The 27100-nt window shown below is 49.3% G+C and overlaps 6 protein-coding genes across 6 annotated transcripts, besides 1 other annotated feature; all 6 read right to left on the bottom strand.

The window, feature by feature from the left end:
• Window positions 1-87: 87 nt before the first annotated feature.
• On the bottom strand, window positions 88-2376 carry UA08_08290 (hypothetical protein; the record flags this gene model as incomplete). Its single annotated transcript, XM_020263197.1, has 4 exons — window positions 88-1917; window positions 2001-2111; window positions 2169-2185; window positions 2262-2376. 4 exons carry the CDS (start codon window positions 2374-2376, stop codon window positions 88-90), a joined length of 2073 nt encoding a protein of 690 aa, XP_020116776.1.
• A 2145-nt stretch (window positions 2377-4521) lies between these two features.
• UA08_08289 (hypothetical protein) lies at window positions 4522-6127 on the bottom strand (the record flags this gene model as incomplete). The annotated part of the gene is made up of 5 exons (XM_020263196.1): window positions 4522-4791; window positions 4863-5098; window positions 5164-5266; window positions 5411-5778; window positions 5863-6127. The coding sequence occupies 5 exons, from the start codon at window positions 6125-6127 to the stop codon at window positions 4522-4524; spliced, it is 1242 nt and encodes a 413-aa protein (XP_020116777.1).
• A 1430-nt stretch (window positions 6128-7557) lies between these two features.
• UA08_08288 (Aminopeptidase 2) lies at window positions 7558-10741 on the bottom strand (the record flags this gene model as incomplete). The annotated part of the gene is made up of 3 exons (XM_020263195.1): window positions 7558-7689; window positions 7780-10204; window positions 10290-10741. The coding sequence occupies 3 exons, from the start codon at window positions 10739-10741 to the stop codon at window positions 7558-7560; spliced, it is 3009 nt and encodes a 1002-aa protein (XP_020116660.1).
• A 1560-nt stretch (window positions 10742-12301) lies between these two features.
• Window positions 12302-15436, bottom strand: UA08_08287 (Serine/threonine-protein kinase atg1; the record flags this gene model as incomplete). Its single annotated transcript, XM_020263194.1, has 3 exons — window positions 12302-12474; window positions 12550-15169; window positions 15296-15436. The coding sequence occupies 3 exons, from the start codon at window positions 15434-15436 to the stop codon at window positions 12302-12304; spliced, it is 2934 nt and encodes a 977-aa protein (XP_020116659.1).
• A 1869-nt stretch (window positions 15437-17305) lies between these two features.
• UA08_08286 (hypothetical protein) lies at window positions 17306-20201 on the bottom strand (the record flags this gene model as incomplete). The annotated part of the gene is made up of 2 exons (XM_020263193.1): window positions 17306-19482; window positions 19559-20201. The coding sequence occupies 2 exons, from the start codon at window positions 20199-20201 to the stop codon at window positions 17306-17308; spliced, it is 2820 nt and encodes a 939-aa protein (XP_020116667.1).
• A 564-nt stretch (window positions 20202-20765) lies between these two features.
• Window positions 20766-23168, bottom strand: UA08_08285 (hypothetical protein; the record flags this gene model as incomplete). Its single annotated transcript, XM_020263192.1, has 1 exon — window positions 20766-23168. The coding sequence occupies one exon, from the start codon at window positions 23166-23168 to the stop codon at window positions 20766-20768; it is 2403 nt and encodes an 800-aa protein (XP_020116666.1).
• Window positions 21164-21232: a repeat region (Identified by RepeatMasker using a combination of RepBase library and repeat library created with RepeatScout).
• Window positions 23169-27100: the final 3932 nt, after the last annotated feature.

Genomic DNA, 27100 nt, shown 5'->3' with positions numbered 1-27100 from the left:
AAGTATGTATGGCCTTCATGTTGGCTTTCAGGACCAAGAAAGACAAAAGGAAATATGTATATAAGAAAAGCTTCCTTGAAAAAGAGTTTAACCAAATCTTGCACTTAAGCTCGCAAATGCGTCAGGGCTATGTCGGCCGCTTTGGAGATTATTGATATCTACACTTGCTTTGCTCATGTGTAATGGTGCTCGGGGCATGTAATTGTTCGCCTGTGTTGTTGTGGGAGGAGGAGCTGATGCTTGTGTTGGTCCCGACCCTAGGCCGATCCCTAGACCATTTGATTGGGCTGCAGCCGGAGCTGATGAATGAGAGGCCATCATCGCATATGGATTGTTGTTATGCTGCTGCTGAGTAGTGTTGTTCATGAACGGGTTTGAGACTGAGACAGCCCCCGTCGGAGCATTGCTTTGCGGAATCGTAGCCATGCCATTGTAAGGAGTCTGCGACTGCATGGTCTGTTGTTGCTGCATTTGCGGAACCTGAGATTGCTCGGGAATCGTCGACATTGTCGGCGCTGCAGCTGGCGCAAGGTTATATAGTGCTAGAATGCTATTTTTGTCCGCTCTGGCAGGTTGCTGCTGCTGCTGCTGTTGAAATTGAGCGTATGGGTTTTGCTGCTGGGTATATTGAGGTTGTTGGAAATTGGGTGCATAAGTGTGGAAATTGTTGATGTTAATATTATTATTATATGCGGTATCGAACGGGTTATTGCTTGATGGTTGAGGATTAGTTTGTGGCTGTTGGTAGAACGTAGCAGCCGCAGTCTGTGGCGAAGAAGAAGACTGGGAAGAAGAGAAAACGGGCATAGCAAATCGCTGGGATTGTGCTAGATTCTGCTGCGCACCACCGGTGGACTGTGCTGACAGCGAGTTGGTGAATGGGTTGGCTGGCGAAAAGCTCCGTGTGGGCTGTATAGGTGTTGACTGTGCGGTTTGACTGCCAAAGTAGGGATTTGCAGCATTTTGATTGATCGGAGAGGCTGTCTGGAAGAATGGATTGTAACCCAGAGGCTGTGGAGAGCTTGTATATGAATGCGATGTGTAGAGTGGTGTGAGAGCCATGTTGCTGCCAGTCATCTGGTGGCTAGCACTAGCATAACCCCCCGTGGTATGGGGAGACAAAGGCTGCGCAACCTGCATGTTCTGGAATGCGCTCTCGAGACCTGTAGCAGAAGGGTTTTGTGTGTTGGGCACATCAAACGGATTGTAGGGTTTGGCGGGCTGCGGTGTTGTTGTATGTGCTCCGGCAGAGCTCGTCACAGTCGATGTAATGCTCCAGGGATCATCGGCCTCCGCTTTAGGGGTAGGCAGGCTAGTAGCAGTAGACGGTTTTCGAGGAGCTGCTGCAACTTGAAGGAAATTGCCCCCCTCTCCAAGACGAACCAAAGACTCCACCGCGCGATTCAGGTCGCCTCCGACACCCTTCAAGACGGACGCATTTCGTTTGTGGTTCGGGAAGCCCATGTCTTTGAGTTGGTCCAGTTTCGTTTCCAGGTTATCAACATCTGCAATATTGGCGCCAAAGACTCGCGATTGCTTATTGAGCGACAACGAGGGCGACAAGGTATTAAGCGTGGCAGACCTAGGGGAGCTTGGTTTGTCAGAGTGACGAGGCAAGCGACTGGTGGACGAGACAGATCGCAGCCCAAATCCAAACTTCCTGCCACTCTTCGGCGGAATTGGAGGCGGAGGGGGCGATGGCGACGATTCATCCAGTGATTTTTGTGTATGATATCCCGAATCGTCCCTGCTCGGTGGTTTCGGTTTGCCGTCTTCCAGCACGCGAAACTCGTATTTCTGTCTGATAAATCGCTCCATTGCCAAGTCCACTTCGTCGATGTCGACGGGAATATCGGGCTTGACATTGCGCGGGTTGTACTCCTTGTTGACGATGGTATTTCCTCGTTTTTTCATGTTCTATAGTCGTGTGTTGCAAGTGCATACATACAATGAGCGTTCGTCGGCCAATTTGTCATCCGATGTCTTTTCATCGAGCTCACCTCAACCTGATCCGACGTCCAGCTGTCCATGCTTAGGGACTTGACCTTTGAGATATGTGTTCCCATTTTCCGATGAAGCGATCCGCATCGCATGCAGAGGAAGGCGCCCAGCTATCTCATACGTATCAGCATAGAAGTCGGGGAGGATTGGTTTCGGACGAGACTCACGTTCCAACTTGCCCATCCTATGACACAGACAAGACAATTAGTATGAGAAATTAACCGACAGAATACACGGATGCAGGAAAAGCTGGATCGTACCTGGATTTCGCGCCTGGCAATCCGCACATTGATCATTGCCTGGAACTGAGCGAATGAGGTCGTGCAGCGCCCTCTCATGGCGCGCCTGCTGACGCTTATTTATTATGGAAGCCATGGCAGTTCAAAATGAAGGACCCCCCAGAAAAAAAGAAATGAAAGAAGAAAGAAGAAAAGGAAAAGCGCGCGACTAGACACAATGCATCGATCAGTAGGAATAGGTAGTTATGCGAGAGAACACGGTCTTGGGGATCCGGATGCGGGAGGGACAATGGAAGGCCGCCGTCGCATGCCAGTTGGAAGCAAAGGAGGAATAAGGCATATACACGTTTGAGAAGTCATGTACAGTCTTCAACGGCGAAGAGTCCAGCGGCCTGGAGTGCATGCAGAGACAAGACGAGGAGCGAGGAGGATGTGGGAGAGAGAGTTCGGCGCACTCCGCACTCTAACTAAACGCCCTCTGCAGGTTGACTAAGGAAGGAAGATAACTAGTTATGGGGCTGCAAAGACGGGCCAGGGGCTGCTTTTCTCCCAAGTTTCTCGTCCTACGACTTACGTGCTATCTAGCAGCTGTTTCTACTGTGGAATCTTCCAAGTTTACTGTGTTTGGCATCTCGGCGCAGTATTGGATATGATATATCGCATTCAAAGAAAAAAATACATCATGCAATGTCGGAACAATTGGAGGACCCGTCCAACCATACGAAAAGAAATACATATACACATACACTGGTGTATGTGTATATTTCTTTCTTTCCGGGCTCGACAAGAGAAACAGTTGCCCCTGAAAACCACCCCCTACACACCTCCGAAAAAAGCATGCAGGAAAATAGTTGTCACTCTGGTTCGCCAATATGACCTGCCATCCCATCGAAATGTGTATGTCTACACATTACGGGAAAATTGGAGGTTGATTATGCGTTCGTAGGTAAAATAAATGTGTGATGATATTAGGAAAGGAGGGAAGAAGAGCGAGAAGGGAAAAAAAAAAAAAAGAATTTGTATGGCGGCTGGTTTGTGGAGGTCACGTGGGTTTGGCTTGTTTGTTTGTTTGTTCTGCTTTTTAACTCGTGCGGCAGCAGTTGAAGAGAATTTTCTTCCTCTTCTCTTCCTCTTCCATACGGAGTCAGAGACTATTATCATTTATTATTGTACGACTCGTTAATGTCGCGAGGGTTCAATTAATCATTTCTTTTGATTCACCAAAATATCAATCAGGACTTCCAAAAAAACAAGTCAAACCAGATCGAATTGCGATCGAAAAGTTGACGCAAGTTGACACAAAAGTTGAACCACCATTATCCACGTCTTCAGCTCCTTTCAATGCTATGGACGTTTTTCCTCTTTTTTTTATTAGTTCGTTCGGTGGAATATAAAACCCCATACAGTTTTTAGCAGGACTGCGTCTACTTCCACCCTGTTGTTCTGCTTTCCCATCGAGCACACAGGACTATTTAAGTGACGGACATTTATATATCTAGATTATCTATCATGGGATATCTATCATAAGAATGAACGATATACATCTTGAAGAATGAAATCTTTTCTTATCATCACACATGTCTTGAGTAGTTATACAGTGCTGTTTCGCCCTTATTCTATCTGTCGTTAAAAGAGTCGTGAGGCTATCGTGATCTGCCCTGGGCACGAATAGGACTGGGGTCAAAATAAAACGCAAACACCCGTTGCATATTTGCGTGGTGGAATGGAAGACTTGGGTTCAATAGCGTCTCCAGTTTCGCCGTTCGATGAGCCGAGATTTCTGTGAGTGCATGCACTGTCAGCTTCACACCCTTGCAACTCTGCGCCTTGGTAAGCCCCAAACGAACCTTGCATATGATTGTTTCCAATTTCATTGATTTTATCAAGGAACATTGGAATATCCCTTGAGCCGTTACCAGCTCGACGAGTCCTCTCTCTGAGCCAATCACTTTTTCGATGGCGAACATGCAAGACGGTGTTTTTGAATGCTGTCTCCACGTCTCGAATGTAGGAAAAGGTCGTTTCCCTTAGGTCTGAGATTTCACGCTCAGCAGGCAACCGGTAGTTATCCATCAGAGAAGTCTGTAGATAAGAAGAAGTGGCTACAACGAGTATGGTCATGCAATGTACATGGCATAGATGGCACTCCGATATCTTTTTTGAATTGGTTCTTTTGAAGGCTTCAAGAGCTGACATGACCTTCTCAACGAACTGTCTGTAAAGATCAAAAAGCAGACTTTTCACGCATTTATTGATTGGCCGCGACGAATTCAAGTATGTTTTATCGGCCACCAGGAATCGCAAGTTGTTCATTACGCCAAGCTGGGCGTCCGATGGAATAGAGACCGGCAACGACAGCATGGTTGTCACCAAGGCCAACATCCATGTATAGGATAGGTTTTTGTCGAGCTGAAGTTCGTCTTGACGGGACTTTCGTGTTTTCCAAGATTGAACAGAATATTCCCACGTCACGAGGAGAAGTTCTCGTATCCATCCAACGTCTTCTGCACCAAAACAAACCCGTAGCCAACCTTCCATATCGCTCCGGCTTCTAAGTGTTTGTTTCAACCAATTCATTACATATTTCTGAACGTTGCCTGAATTGCTGTTGCTTGGATATACCGGGAGACTGTATCCATACAGAGCTGACTCGGGGTGTTGATCGCTGGGACCGACGACATGCGAGAATTGAATTTCCGTCGTCATCGGATTGTATTCAGCGCCTTTGAACCCGTAAAAAGGCCTTCCGAATCCAAAGTGCAACGGCAAATCAAAGTCGTCCTGGCCATATCTGCGTAGAGTATGATAGCTCATAAAGCCAGTCAAGGCTTGCGGTTGTAGGCGCGTCGCCAGAATTTCTATAATTGTCTCAGATCAATGAACAAGGGAAATACCAGCGTGCTTCCAAAAAACAGGGTCTTACCAGGTTTGAAGACATCTACCAGCTCCTTGAATGAACGGACGCAGCCGTCCCATTTGCGTCCCTGGGTACTGCTACAACTTATGCAGGGCTTCCCTTCCGAACACTGCATGTAATTAGCAAAAAGGACACAACCCGGGAGTACTAGGACAGATTGTTTTTTTTTTTTTTTTTTTTTTTTTTTCATTTCACTCTTTACCTTTTCTTTCAATGCTTCACATCTCAAACATGCGCCACCTATATCACGAACCCGACGGATATTTTGTACAGATTCCCGTGACAAATTCATTCCAGACTGACGGCCACCTCTCCGTGGTCTTGTCTCAAGTCTGGTGTTCACGTTTTCCGAGCTCACTGCACTGGCAGTGTCGGAAGGCCCTCCAGGCGTTGTGGCGCGGGAGCCGAGTCGGTCAACATAGGTTGGCACATTCAGATATACTGTCTCAGGACCATATGCTCTTCTATGGACATGATTGGTGTCCAACTCATCATAATGAGCCCATGGAGGCGCATTGTTGTGATTACGGGTGAAGGTATTGCCTGGCTCAAAAAAGGGATTCAAGAATCCTTCGTGATCGGGTTGAGCCAACTCTGTAAATGGATCGCTTTGGAGAAGATCTAGTAATAGATAATAGCGAGCAAGGATTAGTAACCGGTGAGGCCCAAGTGCGTAATCGAAAGAAGACTTGATAAGTACAGTACCTTGCTCTATCTGAGGAGATATAACTCCTGTTGCATCGAGGTCATCCGCAAACGCAGGAGAACTTTCTTGCTGTTGCATCCAGTCCCTGCTAGTGTTGCTTGACCCTAGGATTCTGGTAGCGGACCAGACCATGCGCGGGTCACTGCTCTCCCCGGTGGAAGAACTTGCTGTAGAAGGATATGCATCAGAAACAGTATGTCCAGTGCTACCAAATATGCCCTCCTCCTCAAATTGAATGTAGGGAAGAATTGGATCGGGCTCCATGAGGGATAGCAAAAGAATGTCTTGTTTCAGGTGAGGCAATTCCGTAGTTCCAGGTATATATATAGAGAGAGAGATTGGCAGATAGATACGATAGTTTCAAGCGTGGGTAAGTTTTGCATTGAAACTGGGTAAATAAGATGGCCTCAAGCGTATAGTCCGTGGGTATCACGATTGATTATATTCTAGCAAGCGCAGTGGTTTTACGGGGAAGGTAAGAGCTTGGTCGTTTGGGATGGACGCAGAAGAGAAGACGGAGCATCGCCTCACGCTAAAGCTCTCTGAACGCGGTACCGGAAACATTGCGAGACCAATTGACTGAATCTTGTCCAGGCCGATAGCTCCAGCGTCTGGATGGATGCGTTGGCACTCCATGCCCGCGAATCCGCATCGTTTCGAAGTGGCTCAGCAGGACGATGCGGGATGAGTTAGGAAATCTAGTCGAGGCGAGAACACAGCAAAGCTAGAGCTGGCGACGAATCGCATCTCGTGGTTGGGTTGAACGCAGGGGTCGGTACTGCTACTGGAAAAGCGAACCCGGGGTGGCGAAGTTCAACGCCGCCAAAATGAGGCAGCAGAAAAGGAAAAATAGCACGGCCAAGAAGAGCACCCCAAACATGACCTAGCCGCCGGCCGGTGTAAAGAGACAGAAGACTGGCCTAGCCAGAGCCCGGGTCAAGCACTGACGAGTGCTGGCAAGCTGCTGCGGGCCCCAGGCGCAGCTAATCCATGTATATAGCGAGTAGCCATGCTGCAACAGCCGGGCCGTCGGTTCAATTTATGCTTCACGAAGCACTTTCTGACTCACCGTGACTGAACAGTTAGCTTGCTTCGTGACTCACCGCTTTGCTCACGTCCGGTCGTCCAGTGAGCACAACAAGGCTGAAGGCGCGGAGAGAGAAAGCAAGAGCAAGAGCAAGAGCAGTCAAGTCCGTCGGCCTCGGCAGATGAGGTAAGCTGAGCTCTCCTACAAGGCAGACCTCCTCATCCACAAGTCCATCATCAGACAGGTGGACACGTCCGGCTTTTTGAACGATATGAATTGTTTATATTAGAATCGTAGAGCTAGCTGTAGCCCTTCACGTCTGCTGGACGCCTTGCCTTTTGGGTATTTGTGCATCGATCATGAATCATCGTCCCATGCCTGCATAACCATTGACTGACTACCATGGCCATCGAGACTCGTAGAATGCCTTCTCCAGCGAACCAGGCCCATGGATCCAAAACGCCCACTGATGCACGCTCGCATCACTTTTCAGTGTTCTTTCTACGTTGTACATTGCCTCGTCCAACTATTGACACGACTGGACTTGTACGAGAGAGCATAAGAAGAGGGGGAGAGATAAAAGCCAAGCCCAATAATATACATAGTCAATGCTATAACTAACGAATATGCTTATATATTCCGCAACGCAATGCAGCCAATGGCAGACCTATAGCTTCTGCTCGACGTCGAAGTAGCCATTTGTCTTGAGCCATTGCTCGACATCCTCGCGGTCTCGCTTCAGCCAATGAGCTTTGGCGCGGATGGCATCCAAGCTCTGGCCCACAGCTCGGTCAAAGCCCTAATAAAAGAGTTTTTTTGCGGTTAGTTCAACTGCACGAGTCGTTCAAAGTCAAAAAAAAAAAAAAAAAGTGTGAGGGAAGAATCTTACCTTGGTGTCTTTCGGGGCGAAAAATGCCTCGACCTCCTTGAGCTGCTCTTCCGTGTTGAACGCAACAGCCGAAAGCTGAATGATCGTACCCAGCATGCCCAGAGACGGTGGGAATCGTGCCACGATGGCGTCCCAGTTCTCCAGCAGCCACTTCCATCGCTCTTCGACACCGGTAACGTGGTTGCGGAGTCCAGAAAGGGGCATGTATACGTCCTGGTTCCTGACCTCGCCGTTGGTAGCCAGTTCAAGCGTTCTCCGCACCAGGGCGATATCCTCTGCAGCCCCCAAGCTTCGAAGAGCGGTATTCTTCTCATCCGAAGTTGAAGCAGTACGGAATATTTCCAAAATGGCATTGTATTCCTTTTCGCCGCCGTTCTTCAGAACAATGTTGTACACGCTACCGCGGATGTTGGGGTGAATTGCGGTACGGTCACCCTCAAGGAAACGCTTGAACATGTCTTGAGCAGCTGCCACCACCTTTGAGTCGCCTGCTGCGCCAGCACTGCCAAACAGCATGGCCTTGAATTGCTGCAGGACGTGGTCGTCCGAGTCCGAGAACTCCCAGCCGACCTGGTGTGCCTTCTCGCTGACCAAGGCGCGTTGGAACGCCTTCAACGAGTCGCGAGTTTTCTGGTCCTCAAAGAGCCAGGCTGCCCGCACGCTGCCCACTCGTGTAAGCATCTCGTTCCAAACAATAAATTCGGTCTCGGTATCAAACCCCTTCAACAGAGACAGCAAACCCGAAGTCTTCTGATAACCCGCGGCAGCCAGAGCGCCCGAGTCGGCCACCATACCAGCACGGTCTTCAACGGTCAGCAGGCCTGCCTTAGCAGCATTGCCTAGCTTCTCCAGGCGTTCGGGAGTGTACGATGTTCGGTATAGGCCTGAATGGTCGGCATTCACCTTGAAGAAGTCAAGGTCGGGCACTTTGAACTCATTCTCACGCTTGTCAAGAACAAGTTCGTCATGAACGCCATCTTTCGTCCGCAGAGCCAAGAAAACAGGATAAATCGTCTCATCTTCCTCTGGTTTGACGTCCCCAGTGCGCAGGAAACGGTTCTGCTTGAGGTTCACCGTGCCTTTGCTTGGGTTCTCAGTGACCTGAACAACGGGGAATCCAACATATTTGGTCCACACATCCATGACTTCTTCAACTGGCTTGCCGCTGGCCTTTGCCAAAGCAGCCCAAAGATCGCCAGTCTGTGTGTTTCCGTAAGCGTGTTTTCGGATATAGTCACGAACACCCTGGAGGAAAGTATCCTCGCCCAGATATTTAGAAATCATGCGGAGAACAGAGGAGCCCTTGGAGTAGGAGATAGCATCAAAAATCTGATTAACTTCATCAGCACGCTTCACGGGCACCTCGATGGGGTGGCTGCTTCGCAGTGAATCGAGAGACAGGGCGCTCTGGAGGTTGTCAATCACGTAGGTTTGCCAAACCTTCCACTCTGGGTAGAAGATGTTGCATGAATACCAAGACATCCAAGTAGCGAAACCTTCGTTTAGCCATAGACCATCCCAGAAATCCATGGTAACCAAGTTACCGAACCACTGATGAGCCAACTCGTGCTGAACAACCTCAGCAACACGTTCTTTCACAGATGCTCCACTGGTCTTCTCGTCCAGGAGCAAATCAACGACACGATAAGTAATCAACCCCCAGTTCTCCATGGCACCTGCGCTGAAGTCCGGAATGGCAACCATGTCCATTTTGGGCAGCGGGTACTCGCTGTCAAAAGCCTTCTCGTAGAACGCCAGCGTCTTGGCGGCCAAATCGAGCGAGAAACGACCATGCTCAATATCCTGGTCTAGGGTCGCGTACACACGCACAGGCACACGGAAATCGTTCGATTCAATGACCTTGAGTTCACCAACAATGAAAGCCACCAGATAGGTAGACATGACCGGGGACTTGTTGAACTTGACCGCCTTCTTCGTACCACCCGAGACCTTCGATGTCACCTCAGACTCGGAAGCGACATCCATGTTGCTCAGGCACGTCAGGTGTTTATCGGCAATCAAAGTGATAGTAAACTCGGCCTTGAGAGCCGGCTCATCAAAGCAGGGAAATGCTCGGCGAGCATCCGTGGGCTCCATTTGAGTGGAAGCAATATACCCGGTTCCACCATCAGCAGTCTTGTACGACGAGCGGTAGAAACCGGCCATGTTGTCATTGAGGATGCCGCTGAAGGTCTGCTTCAACTGAGCCTTGGACCCGGCTGGGATAGTCTCGACGAAGTTGACGGTAGTAACTTGCTTATCCTTGTCGTAGGAAACGGAAGGGCTGGAGGTGACGACGGCTCCATCGACAATGATTTCGCTGGTGTGGATTTCGAGTTCGCTGGTGTTTAGTGAGACCGAGTTGGTGTCCTCGTTGACGTTGAGACTGGTAGGGGAGAGAGAGTTAACCCAATTAGCGACATGTCTGTTTTAAATTTTTCTATACCATCTTTTTTTTTTTTTTTTCTTTTTTGGCGCCAACCTTCATCCAACGGGATATGGCAACTCACTCGATCACCACGGTTCCCTCATAGGTGAATTTCTCAAAGTCGGGCTCGAGGGTCAAGTCATAGTGCACCGGCTTGACATTGGTCGGGAGCACCTCTCGGCCTTGGGCAAGGGTCGAGCCCAGAGCCTCGTCGGTGCGTCTAGAGTGACACATTCTGCGGTAGGAGCAGTGTCGTTTGGAGATTTGGGCTAAGGGAGCAGTCGTGGAGGACGAAGTGGCGGTGGGACGGAGAGAAGTGCGTGTGGTTGTGGTGGGCGCAATGCGGAAGGGAGGCGGGGAAGAGCGAGTCGACGCGATAGCAGCAGCAGCAGAGAAAGTGCGCAGCAGGTTGGAGTTCCTTATCAAGCGAGATTGTGTTGTTGTTGTTGTTCGCGTTGTTGCAAGCACATTAGGTTTGGCCGAGTGCCAGCAGACTCGTGGCAAGACAGACGACAGGCTGACGAGAGGATGCATCAATTAGGCAGGTTCCGCGGTCAAGGGCCGCGCGCTGTCCAAAGGAGGGGTACTGGCTACTACTTTACTCCACCGCCAAAAAGATAAAAGAGAGCGTGAGAGGCAGAGAGGCCGAGCAAGCATACGAAAACAGAAGCTCGATTTGCTTTCAATTATTTTATTATGGAGATTTGGATCGTTCGCTAACTTGTTTTGGTTTAACTCGTTTTGCATGCGACTCGCCCATTCGCTATCACGGCGCCCATAATATCGCATGTCCCCCTCAGAGATAGAGATTGCAACGATGCGATGCCATTCTCTGACTGTACGCAACTGTTACGATTATTCATGCGACGCTGGTTCTGGTATCATGAGATATGCGCATTCTGCTTCTGCTTCTTCTTCTCCCACGTCTACCTCTGCTGCCTGAGGCCGCGACAGCCGCCCGGAACCCGACTCCGACTAACCCGAAGCAGCCTAGTGCGAGGCAGCATCACGTGATATAACGCGCAGACTAGTAAGAGTTGCTTTTTTTTTCTCGCTTTCTTTCTTCCTTTCACTTATCATGCAGCACTTGTATGCAATCACAACCTTGCGAGTCTGACTTGTTGTTACATAGAGAACTTGCTTCAATATGCATGCGACGCTGCTAGATCACGTTATTCCAGCAAGTTTGAGGTGTCTATTCTTTTCTTCTCGCATCGAGAGGGACTTGAGGTGGATGGGCTACCATAGATGACTGGGACATTCTGTTTTTCTCTATCGTTACGTGCCTCTTGTCTTTATAGACGGGATTAGGAAACTATGACCGGTTATTGTAATCAGGTAAGAACTCTACCTAACTAAGTAGGTACTTCGAAATACAAAAACAAGAAGAAAACAGTTCGTTCCAATCAACATAAAAAAACATTCAACAGTCCCCTACGGTGCAAAATTGAGCTGAGAAACCGTACGTAGTAGTGGTGGTGATCTTTGCAGTGAATTCAGTCTCTGTCCCTTGTACATTATTCGTAACCCAATCCAAAACAAAACACCGTCAAAACTTGCAATCACGCGCGCGCCCAAAAGAAGACAAAAAGAAAAAAAAAAAAAAAAAAAAAAAAAAAAAAAAAAACGTGTGACAAGAAAGGAATAAACAACGCTCTTTACCCCCTGTAGTCCGAAATCCGAAATCCGTAAGGGTTAAAGTAGATGATATGTTTCAGTCAGTCTGGTTCTGACGGGTTCTCAGTAACTCCGATGTCTGTAGAACCCCGAATATATGAAAGGAAGAAAGGACAAGAAAAGAAACTCCACACATAACTTCTCCGGTAAAGACGCTTTGCAAAGCACAACCACGTTGGGCGACAGTGAAAGAGATATAAGTCTGTCCCCAACCCCCCTCCAATGTGTATTAGTAAAGTAAAAAATATAAATAATAATCAAAAGGATGCCTGCTCCTGAAATGCGTCATTGAAAAAAAAAAAAAAAAAGGAAGAAAGAAAGAAAAGTAACACGAATCGGAATCGAAGAACAAAATGCAAAGTGATTCAAACAAGGTGTTCGTCCAATCTAGATTGTCGAGAAATTGATATCTCATTATCACCGGGGTGGACTGATATCTGGAACTGGATAAGGAATCGCAGGGGACCCCGGTCGTGACCTTGTCGACGGCATTCTGCTAGGCGATGTGCCGACAGGACCAGACGAGTGCTTCGCCATGAGGGCAATCTTCTTGCGAAGAGATGTCAATCGAGAGCGAATGCTTGAAACGACTGTGCCGATTATGATGACTTTGATTAGCGCACATCTCAGGACGAGAATATCAAAAATAGAGTATCTTTACTCACGTTTGCTAACCACCTTGCGATCCTCAACCTGAACTCCGTCGAGAACGATCCTTTCTGAATCAACAACTCGATCACCGCTCTTTTGTGACTGGGACAGTTCATCGTTCTCCAAGACAGCTTCAAGCATGCGAATCGCCGTGATGTAGGCGATTTCGCAACCTTGTAAATCCTCTCCAGTAAGTTCATTGATGGCTGCCGCTCGGCTCATCTCCAAGGCCCGGTCGTACATTAGCTTCTCTGCGGTGACACCAGAGCTGACCACAACATGGTCGGCAGAGGTGCCAAGAGTACCGGCGGAAGCAGAGTCAAGAGAATGGTTGCTCGGATGGTTTGGATGATCAGGCGATAAGCGCCTTTGGCCTTCAATGAGCTTCAGGCGGACGAACTCTGCCTTCTCGAGCACTTCGTTGAACCGATTACGCACCCATTGGACAACATTGTTGATGCGAGTGCCCACGAGAGCGTTGGTTGGAGATGTTCCTTGATTGGGATCTCCAAAAACTTCGCCACGGTTTTTGCGTGCCCACCAAGCTCCAGCAATATCCATTGACTTTGCCAGAAGTGCCAATGCCTTGACATACAGTACCAAAGCTTCCTCGGACAATGTAACCACCGCGTCGGGTGTGAGCTCACCATCATCGGAATCGACAAAAGTCTGCTCCCCAGCCTTGTCTAGATCTGTCTGCACCGATGGAGCAAGCGGGATCAACTGCTTGTACTTCACCTCAGCAAATCCATAAACGACATCGCTCCGAGTAGCGCAATCTTCTATATATTGAACTGTCTTGGTGTCCTCGTCTAACGCAGAATTTGCCTTTCCTCCTTCGCCTGCCATTAACAAACTGTATTGTGCGGCTGGATATGCCGGGTAGGGGTTGTATGTTAATGGCGGAGATCGCCCTCCCTTGCTCAACCCCATGGGCGGCGAAAATCCCACCCCGAAAAGTCGGTCAGTGGCCATGTTCAATGCCTTTGATATGGCTGAAGTAGCGGATGACGGACTCTGGCCATATCGTCGTTCGTATGAGCCTTGGCGAGTATGGGAGTCAGCTCGCGCACGCCCTGAGATTTGTATGGCTTTCGGGGAAGCAGGAGGATTGTTTGCTGATGGAACATTTTGTACTGTCGCTCGTCGCACAATGCCACCAGATAGACGAGATCCTGTGTGAATACGAGGACTATTCGCTAGCTCATCAGCGAAGGCATTGACTTCAACTGCTCGCTTCTCCACAACAACATAGTCGCGCTCAAAAGCTACATCTTGCGCAGCCCGTTCACGCTCGTCCTTGAGTGTTCGGTCTTCTTCTTGTCGAATTATTGGAGATGGAAGAGGTGAGTTGCGGCTTGGCCGTCGTTCGAGAGCCATTTGGTTTTTGTCTACACCTTCTTGTCGAGCTGGTGCAGTTGCATGTGAGATGGGACCCGGCCTTCGGCTGACAACGGCTGCGCGTTGTACATCGCCAGAACGGGGTAACCTATCTCCACTCGGAGTTCGCTGAAGCACTTCAGGTCTTGGGGGAGTCCCGGACTCAATGCGAGGGCTACTGGACTGCCGAGGTGTTGGTGGCAAGGGGGAACGAGTGAACGCAGGTTCTCTAATATCCTCAGAAAGCCTTTGTTCGTGAGAAAGACGCGGCCTAGGTTCTTGTGGATTGGGCAGTCCACTGCTATTATTGTTCGGTGAGCCGGCCTCCATTTGACCTGTCGAGAAATGGCGTTGGGATGGAGGAAGATCATCAGCTACGAGACCAGGAATGTTCTCCTGAATGACGATGTTGTCGAAGAAATCGGCAAACGTCATCCGTTCCACAGGATTCATCTTGAGGAGTCCCCGAATGAGGGATTTAATATCGGCAGAAGTCTCAAGGTCATCCGGGAAACGAATCTTATCCTTGTGGCGTTCAATCCGGCGAAGTAATTCGACATGATTAGATGCCATGAAAGGAGGCTTGCCAACAACCATCTCGTACAAGACCGTTCCGACAGACCACAGGTCGGCCTTGGCATCGTATTTCTCATACCGTAGTATTTCAGGAGCCATGTAGAGAGGAGAGCCACAGAGGGTTTCTGCCAATGATGTCGACGGTAGGGACCTGGCAAAGCCGAAGTCCGCTATTTTGAGCATCGGGAGAGTCTCCAAGCCGGCCAGCGGGGTGAAGGAGTCATCGCTTCCTTTGAAGGGTACTACCTGAGCTATACCGTTGCGATATGATGCAGGGGAAGGACACAGTAGCAGATTTTGGGGCTTGATGTCCCGATGTATTAAGTTCCGATCACGAAGGAACTTTAGCGCACTTGAGAGTTGCTTGAGGAAATGTCGAACGATGACTTCGTTCAGTGCACCCACCCGCGGGTTAGGATATTTGGCAATCATGTCTCGCGTGTACCGGTGGTCCCGAAGTGAGTCTCGCCTTTTGATGAAAAGAGATAGATCTCCCAGTGCACAGTATTCCATGACCAAGTGGATATGGGATGTAGATTCATGGCAGTCGATCAAAGCGACAATGTGCGGATGATGGAGGCCTTTCAAGATATCGATTTCCGACCATAGGTTCTCTTTGAGTTTCTTGTTGAGCTTCGATAGATTGACAGACTTGATGGCAACGTAGGACCGATGTTTCTAGAACAAGAAAGTAAAAAAGAAAAGTCAGCAAGTATTTTTATGAAGCGTGCGCGAACACACAAAATTCTGGCTAATCCAGAACCCAACCCAAGAAGGCTCATGTATAGTATTTAGTAGACTTACCGCATGCACTCCCTGATAGACAGTGGCAAAACTACCCCGGCCGATCTGGTCCAGACGAATATACCGTCCTATCGGCACCTCTGCGTGAGAAGCATCGCGGCGCTGCCTCGTCGAGGGCAGAGCAGGCTGTGCAGACGCCATTATTATCGATCGGCCTCACTCTGTCGTCCGCGGGAGCTCGGTAATCCTCTCTCCAATCTCTCCGTCCGTCACAACTACCTCGACAGCAGGGTATTGGGTGATGAAGAGCAAGGGTTGCCCATGGAGTTGAGCTCACCGTCCGATCGTGGGTGCGACGGGGAACAACAGTGATAAGATAGATGTATGTCCGATACGTATAGAGCGAGGAGTGCTGCGAGCTACGTAGTGTGTGAAGACTTGTGATGATTCGAATCAGTTGATGATGTTCGATGTCGATGGCGATGAAATTGGTGGTATATATGCTTGGGCTGATAGTGGTGATTGATGGGAGGGAACGAGCGAAAGCAGCGGTCCTGCAGGACAAGCCCGTACGACGATGCGACGAATATTAACGCAAACCCGATGAACCCAAACAGACAACAAGTCGATTAGATTTCGAGACTCGAGTCGTCTCGAGAAGGGAAGATACGGATAATTAGTTTCGAGGTAGGGGGGAGCTCCCAAGGTTCCGATCAAGTCTCGAGGGACGACAGGCGAATCGCAGGAATGGGAGCGATAGTAGATAAGAGGACTAGAACGCGGATGAAGTGTGTATGGCGTGAGGATGATTCACAGGAGGGGTGACGAGAGTGTGGCTGTCTGCTCTTGGGATATATAAAAGGAGAAGAGGAAGACGGTGAGTCAGTCAGTTGCGAAAGGCATGGGCCATGAGCTTCTCACCTTCCGACTGCTCGATTGATTGGAGCCAGAGACACCGCAAGGCGTGACCACGACACCTTAGGCAATCCTGGTGGCTTAGTCATGCCAGGCGACCAATTAGCGCACGCGCTGCCAAGTCACGGGAGGCGCTTCATTGGACAGCCGCTTCCGGCCTAGGGCGAGCCAGTTGGCACCGGCAGCTATCGCATCACAGATAAGGATGCGTCGGTGGAGGCAAGGCGCACTGACTGGAGGAGATAAGGGACTGGAGATCTTTCTACTTCTGCTGAGCGTACGGAGAGCTGAGGGTATCTCTGTGCATGTACATATCCATATCCATATAACTATACATCTACTAGCAGAGCATGTTTATGTTTGCCTCTCGATGACGAGACACATTGTTTCTGCCGTGACTTGTTTGCTGGCCCACACACAGCCTTGTGGGCCAGCCGGCGTGATCTCTGCTCTGGACTTCCAGGACGACGACGGAATGCCTCGATGACTTGGGTACCTGACATGCTATGTCACGGTAGAGGATGCGAACAGTTCAGCGCCTAGGGCACAAATAAGACACTAGTTAGCATCGACGATCATATTGTATTGATCAATCTGATATGACGCCATTCTGGGTTAGATCTGTCAAAGCAGGGTATATCTCGACGCTGATTGGCCAGTCCCTCCCCGCATCTATTCATTTCGGCCTCAGGTGTCCAGCTTTCTCTCCATTCCATATTGGAGCCATCCCTTCTGTCAATACTTGTTGTCCACTGGCTCAAACCTGAGTTGGCATGCCACCAGTAAGAATGACATGGTAGAAAATATGACAGGAAGCGAGCTAGGGTTTATCTCGACCCCTGAAGGGTGCAATAGCAAAGGTACATACGGACGCCATGGTTGTCTTACTCATGTCATTATCATAATGTATATATTGAAATCATCACCAGTTTCAAATGTCATCTCTAGATCCAGAAGCCAAAATGCAAAATCCAAACGCCAATCAAGTTTCCTCCCCCCTTCATATTTCCGTTATCTATACAATTATGCCCTTGCCATCGTGCCTGGGATTTTTATTATGTCACATTAGCTCTAGAACCTGTACAAGACGGATAAACAACGTAGCAAATAAGAAAGAAAATCACAATACAATTATACAATGATGTGTTGTTGCACTTAAATTGCCAATCCTCGGACAAGCAGCCACAGTACAACCGGGACAATGACATTATCATTGCCGCCAGTCAGGACAGCCTCGGTGAGACTGGCGCCACCTGCGGCGACAAGACATTTCACGGCTGCGAGGAGCCAGAAAGCAATCAGAGCTGTGGCAGTTGATGTTGATGATAAGGATGGGTCAGAGATGGCGGTCCAACCGCCAACCGACAGCCAGATCCGAGCAGCCATCAAGCCTATAAACACAGCTACGGCAAACGCCAAGCTGCCTTCCAAGGACTTGCCACCGCCCCAGAACCATTTGAGACGGCCGTACCGACGTCCAACGAGCGATGCTGCTGCGTCTCCCATGCCCACACACACAATGCCACTAACCATGCTCACGTCCCGAGAGGGGACTTCCCAGCCTAGCCAAGGCCCATCACCCTCAACCCGAGGCAGGTCGGCAAGTGAAAGCCACAGGGGGATAGCACAGCCAATGAGCAAGAATATGTGCGACACAATGACCGGGCCTCGGTGATCGCGGCCGTCAGTGTAGGGAGCTAGAAAGTAGGTAAGCGGCTTAGCAATTGGAGGCACCTGAGATGCGCGGAGTAAATCGAAAAGCAGAAACACCGCAAGCACAAGGACCAAAGCGAGAGCAGGATACGTCGGGTCAATGTATGTGATGGGAAGAAACATAAGCACCATCATCCCATGAAACACCTTACGTCGTGTATCCACCTCGGTAAATTTGCTTAGTTGAAGGACCGTGGCCATCCCGACTATCAGCACCACCATACAGTACCCACTGATAAGGAGACGGGTGGTTGCTTCTCCAAAAGTTTCCCGACGCAGATGTTCAACCCAACCCATATGACAGAATTGCAGTTCCTCGTGGCGCTTTGGAAGCTGGATCCAATACTCAAGATTACATTTCACTGTCCACAGCCGAAAAGACGGTATGTTTCCAAACATATAACCCAACGCCCAGCCAAATGGATCGCTTCCGTGAAGAGCTGCCTTTGTGATATACCTTCGGACGGGGGCAAGGATGATTAAAAGCACAGCTGCGAATATGTACCCAGCAAAGAGCCATCTTCGAATGCGTGCTTGGGCCGCCGTCAAGGAAAGGAACGAAGCCAGGTCAGGCGCCATCGACCGCTTGCGTCTTCCGCCCGGTGTGGTCCGAGGTTCTCGTCCAGATCTTACGGTTTCGAGATCTTCAACAGTCGAGATGGTATGGCGTCTTCTGTGTGATGTGAGAAGTTGTTTGGTTGCAGCCCAGGAGGAGGGCCACAGATCATCGAGTCGAATACTTTCTGCAGCAGATAAAAGCTCGACACGACGCGCGAAGAAGCCATTCTGACGAGGCAGGCTGCTCTGACGCGGTGATGATTTTATGGGACTGTTGGCATCATCATTATCATCGTCATCGTCGCTATCTGAATCCAGCTCCTTTTCACTGCCCGTACCCAGGGCACTGATCTTTTCGCAAATTTTGTGATCTATAAAATTAATAAGTTTCTTTGGTGACAGAGAGCTACTGGGCGGTCGGCGAAATTTCCAAGTCGGAATTCTAGCCAGTGTTATCTCCCATCGAAGAACAGCACGGCAAAGTACCCAGACACTCAGTCCGCCCAGCCATAGCAGCGCTTTCAAAATCTCGGCTTGGGGTGATGTGGCGAATAAAAAGAGGTTTATGAGACCAGCTCCTAGCAGATGAAGCTCTGCAGGAAGTAGACTCGTAGCGAGAAGAAAGTCGAGGGTGGCTATTAGGGACAGATGTAATGGGTATAGGAGAAGGAGGACCTCAGAATCGAGCCCCCGTAATGACAGCGGTATAGACATAGAGCTCAAATGCGTGATATCATGCTCCGAAAGAATAATCGGGACGGTGCTAATAGCCCATTGAGTCAAACTGAGGCGCCCGTGATGCAATGTATGTAGTGGAACAACTTGAGAGGGTATCGATGAAAGACTAAGGACAATATTTGGTAAAATCAACGCTGGACGGTGATGCAAAGTCGACAAGGCCACAAAAACAGGAATGAGGATAGGGTATAATAGCGGTGCTGGATCGAAGCTGTCGGGTATAGAAAATACGAATGTCACGCGCGGCCCACGACGGCCAACCGAAAAGCGAAGCGGGTATAGGGCATAGAGGGCAATGACCAAAGACAAGGAGGTATACAGTTCTGTAAATAAATCTCGGAGTCAGTCTACTATGATATTTATGATGAAAAGCTTGGTTGGGGAACATAGGTACCTCACCTTTACGCCACGAATATGCATATGCGCGCACATCCTCTCGAAGCAAAACAATAGCACCAACGGAGAGCAACAGAGCTGTTTCAGTACATCTGCGAAGAACCTCATTTCGTTTCTGACGTAGAACAACCCCGCGGGCAATAGATACAGACTTGCGGATGGACTCCTCGCTGGAGCTACGCTTTGGTGAGCTCCTTAAGGGCGATCGCACAAACAGTGACCATGAGGTGGGAGTTTCATGATGCAACCAGAGAACTGGATCGTCTCGACCGGCAGTACTCCGTAGACCTTTCCTCGACCTCGTCGGGGGTGCTGGCAACCCTTTGAGGAACGCCGTACTTTCATCATCCGCTTCTGTGCCGCTTTCGCTTGATGTGCGTTGAGATGTCCTCGTCCACCCATTGCGTCGTGGCTGAGCAGCGCTGCCGCCGTTTACGCTACCCGAGTCACTTGCCTGGCAATCGCTTCTTGCTGGTGAGCATTGTTGTTTTCTGGACGCTACTTTCGAGCCAATGCGGTGGTATGGATGAGGCGACCGCGAGAATTGGCGCAAGTTGTGAGTGTCGATCTGCGATGATAGATGCAAGTGCGCTTCTCCAACTCCTCCGCCTCCAGCATCTCCTTGGCGTGGCTGTGTGGACGCCATGGCATCATATATGTCGGAACTTCCAAAGCAGCCTTCCCCCGTACTCTTATTTTTTTTTTTTTTCTTCGGTATGTTCGTTTTCTGTTCAATCGGCCATCTCCGTGGGTCAATCCGGCCAGCAGCAGCTTAGATAAGACAAGGCCAGGTGGCAGGGCAGCAGGAAAGTGGTTCGTCAGGAAAGAAGAACAAGTTAGCTGTAGATCTGTCAGTGGGAGCAATCAAAGACATTGCAGGTCAGATGGAGTGACGATACACAGCAATTGGGCGTTGGTTGACAGGAGATGAAATAATGTAGTGGAGGGCAAAGAGGAAAGAGTGCGCTCGCGATCACATGTCCGGAAGGCGCTTCCCGTTCTCGCCTTCCGCCACGCTCTGCCGGCGTGTCTTAGCTCAGCGCCTGCTGCCAATGGCTGCTGCTGCATTTATATTAACAGCTACAAGTACGAACCCTCTCAGATAACGAGTCCCGAGTTTTTCTTTGTCGGTGTGTTGGGCCGACTGAGCGACCGTCGAACTTACGAGGGCAAAAAGTATAATACGAGAGAGAATGAATTGGCTCCAGTGCTAGGTTTGAGCACTGACCTGCACGGTGACTGCAGCAGCTATGATGTCCCCTTCGCTTCCCCAGACAGTGTGACAGGGCACAACTTGGCCCTTCCAATGCGCCATGGACAGCCTGCAGGATGTATAGATCGTGCGGTGCTGGGTCTCAGAGCTACTAACGAGGTCAGACACTACCGTGTCGACTCGATCCTCTAAAGATACTGTCCCCGTCGCCATCTCAATCGTATAAAACAAAGCGCCGTTTAGTTGGGTGCGCCATATCTTAGTCTCGCGGTCCGTGCAGGGCACAAACACCGGGGCACCAACAGCCATGCCAGTCGCACCCAGTGCTTGCCACTCAATGTCACTATTTCGCGGAAGCTCTTCGACTTCCACCGCGAACCAGGGCGGAGGAAGAGTGTTGTTGCTGCTGCTGCTGCTGCTGCTGCTGTTGTTGTTGTTGTTATTATTATTATTATCACTGCTACCAGCCACCAGCATCTCGAAGTTCGGCAACGGTCGTCCACCCTGCGCCAGCCTAGGGTCCTCTTGGAGGCCATGCTTGATATCCCAAACGTCTATGACGGAGTCAGCTTCGTCGTCGTCCTCTTTAACTTGATCTCGCTCATGCAATGCTTGCCACAATCGATGCGCTATCCGTGCTTTCTGGTGTCCGCGTTGGGCGTCCCTGGCCAGGAACACAATGGCTCCCAACCACCAATCAACCTGCATCGCGAGTCCAATTCTCCACAAATGCTGTAATGATAGTGTCGCGTGTAAGCTGAAGTTTTGAAACCAATTTACTTCCGTTTTGTCAATCCCTCCAGGAAGTTCCATTGATGGTGGATCGAGCGGAATCTGTCCGGCAATGTAAACTAGGCCACCATCACCAGCATCACCCAGTTCTGTCATCGATTCTCCCTTTCGATTGATACTGTACGGCACCGTGATTGCTTGTGAATAGGGCCCGATGTTTGCCGGTGCCCAGTAGGAGCGTGATTGGACATGAAGACCTTGTCTACAGCTGCGCTCCCCAAGATCAACGACAACTGAAATCATGACCTGAACGCCATCAGGCAGGCAATCACCACAAGCTACCGTAACCCTGGCAGGCGGATTAGGTTTTGTGAATAGCGAAACATATATCGCATTCATAGGACCAAAATCTTGCATAGATCGGAGTAGAACAGTAGCAAAGACAATATCACTCGTAGTTTTCCTTCTAGGAGCAGTCTCGTTGCTCAATAAAACCGAATTCTGAAGCAGTGCTTGCAGCTTTTCTGAAATTCCGCGCATCTGTGCATCGGCTGTTGGACCGGCTTCGGGGGCAGTGACGTTTGAAATGGTGTATAGACCTCCGATACTCGTCTCGCAGATATCTATACCGACCCCACTACTAGAACTCTTGTTTCCAACCGAAGTGGCACGATGATAGACTTGCTCTTGCTGCTCTTGCAATCGATCCAAGGCTCGGCGAAACCTCTCGTCAAGCCGGCTTGGTCTGCGAATATCCTGAGGCATCAGCGCCTTTTGATCTTCATCATCGTCCTCTTTAGGAACACATCTAGCTTTCAAAACCCTCACAAAATTGACCCCGCTGCCTGCAGCATGAACCTGTCTATCAGCTTCTTCAATCACAATACGCTGCTTCCACAGAAACCGAGGCCCATCCAGCGCCAGAGTTTCGTATTCCCCTCCTTCTCCCAAAACAGCTCCTTTCAGGTCCTCGGCATCAACAAAGCGTTTCATGGCTTTCTCGATGCGTCTTTGGACAGAGCCATTAGATGACGCGACGTTTTCCCATAGGATGTCGGCATCAAGACCACCTGAGGCCACTTTGATGATCCTCGAATCGCAGCCGGCGGCCGCCATATCATCAAGAAGACCACCATTGTTATTACTAGTAGTCGGTAGATAGGGATACATCCATAAAAATGCAAGCGGCACCAGACCCAAGCGACCAGCCACATTCTCAATGCGAGTGCGCTGGTAAGTCGATAAGATGGCACCGGCCGAAATCGCGTCAGCATGCGGGATATCGCGTTTGATGCGGTTGAGCAGTGGGACTAAGGATTCAGTCTCGTCCTGGTTTTCACTTCTTTCGTCGTGATCATCAGTCGTTGTGTTTTCATCACGGTATATCCGCGATGTGTCCACAGCGCCGCCCGTGATTGATGCTCTGTATAAAGGAACGCCTAGGGCAGATTCATAAAGAGGAATGACATTGTGGCCTATGGTCTGGTACATGAAGCTATCCATATCTTCTTCTGTGCCATCTTGATGGTTGACAGGCGGATGCAGATTGGCCAATGCAACCACTCGATGCCCGTTTCGGATGCAGTGCAGGATGGAGTATAAAGAGTCTTTGCCGCCGGATATCAGGGCAATGACATTGAGGCCCTTGTCTGTTGGTGATGGAGGCATTGTAATTTGTCTCTACCTGGTACGATCCATGATATATAGCAGAGAAATGTTCTGCATAACCCCCCACAACTTCTTGCCGCTTTTACTGTTGCTAAAAAAAAAATGGCGCTAACCATGTTCGGGGAGGGGCATATCAAAATTCAAACATTATATCTTGAAACAACTTCCTCGGGACAAGAGCAGTTTGGGGGGAATCTGCACTGCTGATTGGCTTTTCTTGTTAGCTCCATACAACGGATTCGCGCTTCGCCATACAGAAGTCATGACATGTTCATTCATCACTCAAAAGCATCAAAAAGTCTTGATTAGATCGTTATGTCAAGCATGATCCTAAGATACTTGAAGTGTCTGATATTCCGCCAGTGGCTCCTTTCTCGATTCATATTCCATGGCCCACGCTCATAGAGCTGCCAATACTCTTCGGGCAGTTCCCAGGCATGTTTGATCGGATACTTGAACTCATGGGGAATTCCTCCGAAACGGAATTGTCGAGAACTTGGTTGATTGTATCTATCTGTCAGGATAACCCTTCATGGAGATCTTCCAGACAGTTTCAGGTTTGATTACTATCGGAATATGAGACAAGACTGCTACGAAAACTTCGGCGGGAGATGCTCTAAAGGCCTATCTTCTAAGTCTTGAGGAGAATTTGACTCACCATTTCCCACCTGTCTAAGCAACCATTTTCATCCTTATGTTGCATCCCAGCAGCACGCAAAAACTCCTCGCCAGATGCTGATGGCAAAATGCAACCAAGATCCAACTGAGAGAGACATTCCATGAAACTAGGTGTCGAACTGAATGAACACGTCGTACGGACGGAGTATGCAAGTCGAACACGCGGACATGATTTGTAACCCTGGGGCCTTTAACGGTTGCAATGCGCAAGTATACCGCTAGGAGGTATCGAGGCAGGTGTGACTAGGTAAAACGTCTTTTTGATGTATCTGATTTTTATACATGAGATATAACATTCATAAAGATATACACAGGAATATTCTGATCAGTCTGAAACTGTTTACAGATCCTAATGTGCCGGTATGTCCAGGTCAGATCCAAGTCAGTCCAGACTAAAGGTTTTTAGAATTGGAGTAGTTACGTGGTTGCCTGGTATGTAATAAGCAGCTCGGAACACAGACCGAGTCGTTCAAGCCAATGCATAAGCCAAAGTTGTTTCGAATCTGCACTCCGTCCACCGTAGACGAAGAACGTAAACGCTTGCAATATGACGAATACGAGTGGAATCAGATTGCTCTTGAGATTTGCACTTTATTGCCACTAGTTCACTGATCGACGGGCAAAAAGCACCGCGCCGTCCAGTCGATGGATGAGCACGGAGTGCAGGGCCCTGAAGAAAGGGTTATCAGGTTAACGTTAGTTGGAAATAAATCAACGTTTACGAACAAGCACCGCAAGCAGGTGGCCTGTTCGTGATGAAGATATCCGCAAATAAGCAGTGAATAGTTGATAATTTGCTTTTGCGAAATCCTTAAGTTTGAAACTTTAGCGTGTCTATGTTATGGGACGCATGTAGTATTTGTCGCTCGCAATGGCAAATGGCAATGCTCATAATTGTGCGTCGTGGGACTGACCCAAAAGACTGATAGGCCGGTGGACTGCTACAAATGCATGCATGGCACCGTGCGGTTGCAGTACCATGCTCAACTTTGATAGGCGCAGTCGCGGTGTGCTAGTCAAGCAACTTGTCGATCATGATAATCGTCTTGTCGGACTCGCCAGTGTCGCCACAGAGTGGGATAAGGTCTGTCTTTGGCAGCTCGCTTGCGCCATTGCTTTATGTTCCTTCAGGTAGGAAGGCCTATGCAATGCAATGCAACGAGCATAATAGCCTGGCTCGTGCTTTGTGCGGATACATGGCATTTACTGCCGCGCATTGCGTCTTGACAGTTGAAATCCACTGCGCGTATTTTCGCTTGTTCATGGTTGTGGAATGTGGATGCTGAGACTGTTATACCAGCACGTGCATTCCGTATGGAGTGCACTATCGGTATCGCACAACGTTGTTGGACGGACAATAGTGTACCGGGTCCTTTCGGTAACACGAGGACTCTGTAACGAAGCACATGGAGTAGAATTCCATCCCAGCGGTTGCCAGTTGAAATGGTGAAACGCTTATTCAACCACTTTTCTGTTTTTTTTTTTTGCCGCAACAGCTGGTTCATGTTCACTGGCGTTTTATCATCAAGACTAGTGGAAGAATGCCCACATGCAGTTCGTGTGCTTCTGCAGAAGACTCACGGAATCCACGGATACACTCCGTCCGTCCAGACACTAAACTAGCGAGCTTTGCTAGACTGGTACCTGCAGCGGTTTCTGCGTCTAAAAGCTTATCGCTAGTACGTCCCAGCCAAAAACGGTCCCGAAGTTGGAGCAGTTTGGAATGGAGTCGTAATATTCAGTAGTGCGCGAAGACTCAGCCACCAAAGTAACTTAATTGCCGAAATGGGCCTCGCGAGTCACGACACAAGCGCGGGCAAACCGAACTAGTGGCGAGAACTAGACAGGAAAAAGAAAGCACAACGAAAATATGAATGTACGGATCTTCTTGCGGTGTGGGACTACTGGCTGGAGAAGACTCATTTTTTGGACGTCCCAAGACTCGTAGTAGAGCGAGCGCTAGCACGGCGTAGAAGTTAGCAAATGCGGGGAGAACGAGCCTCGCCTCGCCTCGCCTCGGCAGGTCGAGTTACGGAGTAGATGTTACTGCACAGCATATCGAGAGTCTGTCAGAGAGAGAGAGAGAGAGAGAGCTCTGCCCCCGAGAGGTGATAACCAGCTGGCAGCACGTGCTCCTGGCGATTACGTACTCCCTCTCCCGCACCTGATTGGTAGATGGATATCTTCTTCGGCAACGCAACCTCGCGTCTGGACGAGCTATCTCACTATCGATCTTCTATTGGGGACTGTTACTCGGCTAATCTTTGTGTTATCCACACCCCTGGACGGAGGATACGCATGGGTTACTCTGCTCCCGTACTGAGATAATCTAACCCACGAGGGATTCCTTCCGGAAGCTTCATATAGTAGTAAGTATAAGTAATTAACTAACTAGTGAATGTCCACTAGGACCGGTTAGTCATAGTGCCACTGTCCCGTCCCGCAGTGCCACTAGCACCTGTGCGGACTAGCGGCCAGACTAAGACCCATTCTGGGATGTACCCTTCCTAAACAGGAAGTCTGGCCTGCTGGCGTGTTTCACGTTGGGTTCTTGGTTTCATTCATGCTTCTACAACGCTGGCGTCAACCCACGGGAACGGCCCTGCGCTTCTGCACAGATTGAGTTTCTCCGAACCCTGGCTCTGTCTGTCGGTAAGTGCGTCATTCCGTGTATCTATTCTGGTTCTATACGAGGGACGGTGCCCTGGTATGATCTGTAATAACATGAATTTGTCTGAACGTTGGATTGAGAGAGATATCCGGCTGGGTGGCGTGCCTCATTTAAATCTCTTGGCCATATAGCATTACTATCATCCTCGAGTAACTAGTTGCTAGTTAAGTAGCAGCTAGCTCGATCCCGAGAAACCAACTAGCCAGTCTCGCGCCGAAATGGTGGTGGGAGACAAAACTAATTTAGACGTGCTTAAGAGGCACGCCACTTTGATTTGTCGGCGTAGTCCGACGACTAGTTGCTTGTTTGGAATTCTATTTCCTGTGGTTGTGATTGAGCGTGGTCTGGCACACGCAGTAGTACAGAGTACGGAGTATAACGATATATTATGTTTATCTTCAAGTACAGCAATTAAACCACGCCTAGTCTTGATCTTTGTTTATGTACGTATATGGAACGATCGATATACTCCGTAGAGTATGACTATGTACTCCGAATGAGTAGTTCTTTCCGGCGATAAGATAGAAACATGACTGACAGAATCAATAGTTTGTCGAACAGTGAACCTGACTTGTCTAGAGGG

The sequence above is a fragment of the Talaromyces atroroseus genome (assembly GCF_001907595.1).
Source record: "Talaromyces atroroseus strain IBT 11181 chromosome Unknown scaffold_13, whole genome shotgun sequence".
In the NCBI taxonomy this organism is placed as follows: domain Eukaryota; kingdom Fungi; phylum Ascomycota; class Eurotiomycetes; order Eurotiales; family Trichocomaceae; genus Talaromyces; species Talaromyces atroroseus.
This window is presented reverse-complemented; position numbering and strand designations above follow the sequence as displayed.